We start from the raw sequence: 4,382 nt of genomic DNA, 5'->3' as shown, positions 1-4,382 counted from the left end.
GGAATTGGTATGCTAAATATACAACTGCACTCCCATGTTCATTGCAGCACTCTTTACAATAGCCAAGAGTGCAGCAAACTTAGTGTTCACCAATTGATAAATGGACAAAGAAAATGTGGTCTTTTTTCCCCTTGGATACATATACACGCACATACAATGGAGCCTTAAAAAATAATAAAGTCCTGTCATTTGTGGCAATGTTGCTGGCATTGGAAATCATTATACTAAGTTCAATGAGACAGACACAGAAAGACAGATACCACATGGTATTCCATTCATAAGTGGAATCTAAAAAAGTTGATCTCATGAAAGTTGAGAGTAGAGTTGTAATTACCAGAGCAAGAGAAGAGGGAAAAAAATGAGAAGACACTACTCAATGGTTACAAATTTATACTTAGGAATAAAAAGTTCTTGTGTGCTATTACAAAGTTAATATACAAATAAACAAACAATTATATAATGTATATTTCCAAAAGATAGAAGAAAACATTTTTAATGTTTTCATCCTAAAGAAATTATAAATTTCTGAAGAGATATATATAATTATCCTGAATTTGAACATTACGTGTTGCACATGTATCAAAAATCATGTTATTCCACTAATATGTATATTTATGTTTTTATGTACCAGTTATAAACAAATGTAATTAAAAAAAAAGAATTGCAGGCATGTTCCTAGTAAAAGAAAATGGAGCACTTACTAAAGAGTACTAAGTAACATAACATCTGGAGGTATCCATTATGACCTGGGTCCTGTCAGATCTACCAAGTCAAATGGGCTAAGCAACAATCCCTCATAAGATAAAAATGGTCATCTGGCATTAGACTGGATCAAAGAGTTCTCCTGAGCTATGAGAGCAGGTATCCTTTAGAAAGAAGGAAGAATAAGGGTATTTTAATTCTATACTCTGTGGGTCCTACTGGCTTAATAACTAAATATGCCTGCAATAAATACATGAGGTGGAACAATGTATTAAAGCTATTAAACTGAGATTCCTGTTGTAGTTAAACATAAATAGGAGAAAAACAGCTGCAAAGAATTTCTAAGAATTCATCCAGGGGATAGGGGGATAAGGGAGAACCACATAGGAGAGAGAATAGGTGATAAAGGAAGGATCTTATGGTTTTTCTGATAGAACACAGTGAATTCAAGTTGTTCAGTTTACTAGTGGTGTATGTAATATTCTTCTTTATTAAGATAAAGAAGTCAACAGTATAGGATTTTTATATTTGATGGGGAAATTATAATAACTAAGTATAGGTGGTAAACATGCAATAAAATAATTTTGGTACTGAAGAGCATGAAGTTATGACATCTAACATATACAAATAACTCTACCTTATACTCTGGTAGTTTAACAAGCCCTTTTCCTTAACATATTGCATTACAAAAGATGTCAGTTAATATTTGACCATGGAATTCACCTAAAAATAGTTCATTTTAGTACTTTACTCTGGATTTCATTAGTCTTCCTACTCTAAGTATCAAGAAGATTCAAATAAGCTATGTTTACTTTTGAGACCCAAAGTCCTTATTTGTAGGAAATTTCTAAGAACCTCAGAGATCTCAAACTAAATATAGTTTTACAAACTAATAAAGAATTTTAACATTTTTCCCAATGAAATAATGACCTAATGGTATTTATAAGAAAAATATATAAATCTCCATTGGAGATCTGGAAAATCATATGTGAAAATTTCCATTTACAGAGATCCACAATCATCTTGGTTTCCTAAAAGCAAACAATATATTCTTGTTCTTCATACTAATCTGTACGTTTGCCTTTGGTCACAGCATGTCACTTTCACATGTGGAAGGACTACTCATCTACTACATTATCACACGTCTCCCGGAGAGCTTCCTGAGAGCTGCCACTACCTCTTTGTTCCTCAGGCTGTAGATTATGGGGTTCAGCATGGGAGTGAGGATATTGCTGAAAACAGAAAGTGCCTGGTCCTGCTCTGGACTATGAGAAGAAGTGAAAGTCATATAGATGAATATGTTTGGGCCAAAGAAAAGACTCACCACTATTAGATGGGAAGAGCAGGTGGCCAGAGTTTTTCTTCTGCCCTTGACAGAATTCATATGGAACACAGTGATAAAGATAAAAGTATAGGAAGCTGTGATGAGACTAAAAGGGACAACAAGGAGCACAATGCTTGTCACCACCACCACTAACTGATACACTGAAGTATCTTCACAGGAGAGTTTAATGAGGACTGGGACCTCACAGAAGAAGTGTTGTATTTCCCTTGACCCACAAATGGGAAAATGCATAGGATAAACTGTATGAATAAATGAACTCGAAGATCCTCCAATCCAACATCCAACAACCATGTGCAGACAGATCCTGGTACTCATGATGGTGGGATAACGCAATGGGTTACAGACAGCCACATAACGATCATAAGCCATGAGAGTCAAGATGAGGCATTCTGACATTCCCAACATCAGAAAAAAGAAACTTTGGGTTCCACAGCCAATCCATGATATGTTCCTTTTCCCTGTAAAAAAGTTTGAGGCCATCTTTGGGACAATGGTGGAAGTTAATGTCAAGTCAATGATGGAAAGTTGGCTGAGAAGAATGTACATGGGGGTATGGAGCCGAGAATCACTGCAAATCAAGATAATCAAAAGTATGTTTCCCAAGAAGGCAAGAATGTAGATAAAGATGATTATGGAGTTGAGGACAATGGAATGCTGAAACTCAGGAAAGAGTCCCACAAGGATGAAATCAGTTACAAAGGTCTCATTCATCAGCATCATGCCTCTGTAAGAAATGTAACAAGGCTGGGGCACAAACAAAGTGGATTAAAACCAGTGATATTCAGTATGGATCTTATATTAATCTGTAGATCAAACATTTTTAACATTCTCTCCAGTTATCAGTTATTAGATAGTATTTGCCATCATCTCACCAGAGACACTGTACCATATAATCGACTAAATTTTGTTAAAAGAGAATATTGAAAAGAATGATCAACTTCAAAGTTTCTTAGACTCTGTAGAACTGATAAATTTATTCTTTCTTCTGTTTTTTAAGGTGGGTGAAGAATCTTGTAAACTATGAACCTACCTTCTAAAATTTTATACCATTTCTAATAACCATGAGTCCTAGCTATTAACATTTGTATATTTGGGCAAAAACATAAAGGAAAGTCTAGTTAATTCATTCAATTTAGTTTTTTAAATTATAAATCAATTATTTAATAAAATTTAGTTAAACATTCTACTGCTTTGTTTTCTTTTTTTGGCCAATTTTCATTATGCCATAAAGTGACAGAAATTGCCATTTACAAAATAACCCTGCCCAAAACCATCAATATTCCCTGACCAAGTAACGTTTTTATATTTAGTCCAGAATTCTGAAACTTCAATGACTTGGACCCAAGCTGCCTTACAAAATTTATGTTCTATTATTTTTAAACATATTATTCAAACTCCAGTCAAATTAGTACTCTCATGCACAGTTTGCAAATTCACATATCTGCACCTTTATTTTTATTTTCCTCAGGATTATTCATCTCATTTCTATTGTTGGAGCTTCTTCAAGGCTTATAATCTCATGAAATTCTAATGAGAGTTTTCTCTATCTACTTTCCTCAGTTCTTCAATGGCATAACTCCTGCCATTTTTATCAGCATAACTGAGAGACTGTATAGTTTTGGGGATAAGAGCACATATCAGGGTTTGTGCTGTTTCAAAGCCAAGCCCCATCCATTTAGTATCTGTCTCTCCCTTTCTTCATCTTTAAAATAGGGCAATTAATCAAGCAATCTCATGGGGTAGTCATGAGACTTAGATGAGTTAATATATTTAAAGTACTTATGACATTGGTACTATATATCTTCATTACAGTTTTCTGTGTACCCATATTTCTTTTAAAATAGCAATATTTTGAGTGCTAGGATTGTGTTATACTTCACTAAATCCAATAAAACCAGCACAATAACTTCCAAAGAGCATAAACTATTAACCATTTGATAAACAGAAAGTTGAACAAACTCCATGAAGTTCAGCAGTTTCACATTTTCATGGAGAACATACCATAAATATCTTCACTGAAATTACATTTCTAGTGAGAGCTAAAGTCATTCCTGTTCACATCATCTTACTAAAAATTGATTCCCCACTTTAATCTGAGTAAGACAGGGTTGCACTTATAAGTTACCATATTTATAAGCCTTTTCTTTCAGAATAAAGAAGCACATATGTCAAAAGACATGGAAATTACATTTTCTATTATTGGATCTGGAAATTTCACAATGTAAAACAATGTCACCTTCTAGTTCAAATTGATGGTTCTTTTATGGGTATTTATATTCAGGTCATATTTGTGACAAAAGATATCAGTGAAGAAGAAAAAGTACAACTGTTATTT

General features: G+C 33.8%; 1 protein-coding gene across 1 annotated transcript; it reads right to left on the bottom strand.

Moving 5' to 3' along the window:
• Positions 1-1,831: 1,831 nt before the first annotated feature.
• On the bottom strand, positions 1,832-2,767 carry LOC124986544 (olfactory receptor 2L3-like). Its single transcript, XM_047554945.1, has one exon. It carries the CDS (start codon positions 2,765-2,767, stop codon positions 1,832-1,834), a length of 936 nt encoding a protein of 311 aa, XP_047410901.1.
• Between the last annotated feature and the right edge of the window lie 1,615 nt (positions 2,768-4,382).

The sequence above is a fragment of the Sciurus carolinensis genome, chromosome 6 (genome assembly GCF_902686445.1).
Source record: "Sciurus carolinensis chromosome 6, mSciCar1.2, whole genome shotgun sequence".
In the NCBI taxonomy this organism is placed as follows: Eukaryota; Metazoa; Chordata; class Mammalia; order Rodentia; family Sciuridae; genus Sciurus; species Sciurus carolinensis.
This window is presented reverse-complemented; position numbering and strand designations above follow the sequence as displayed.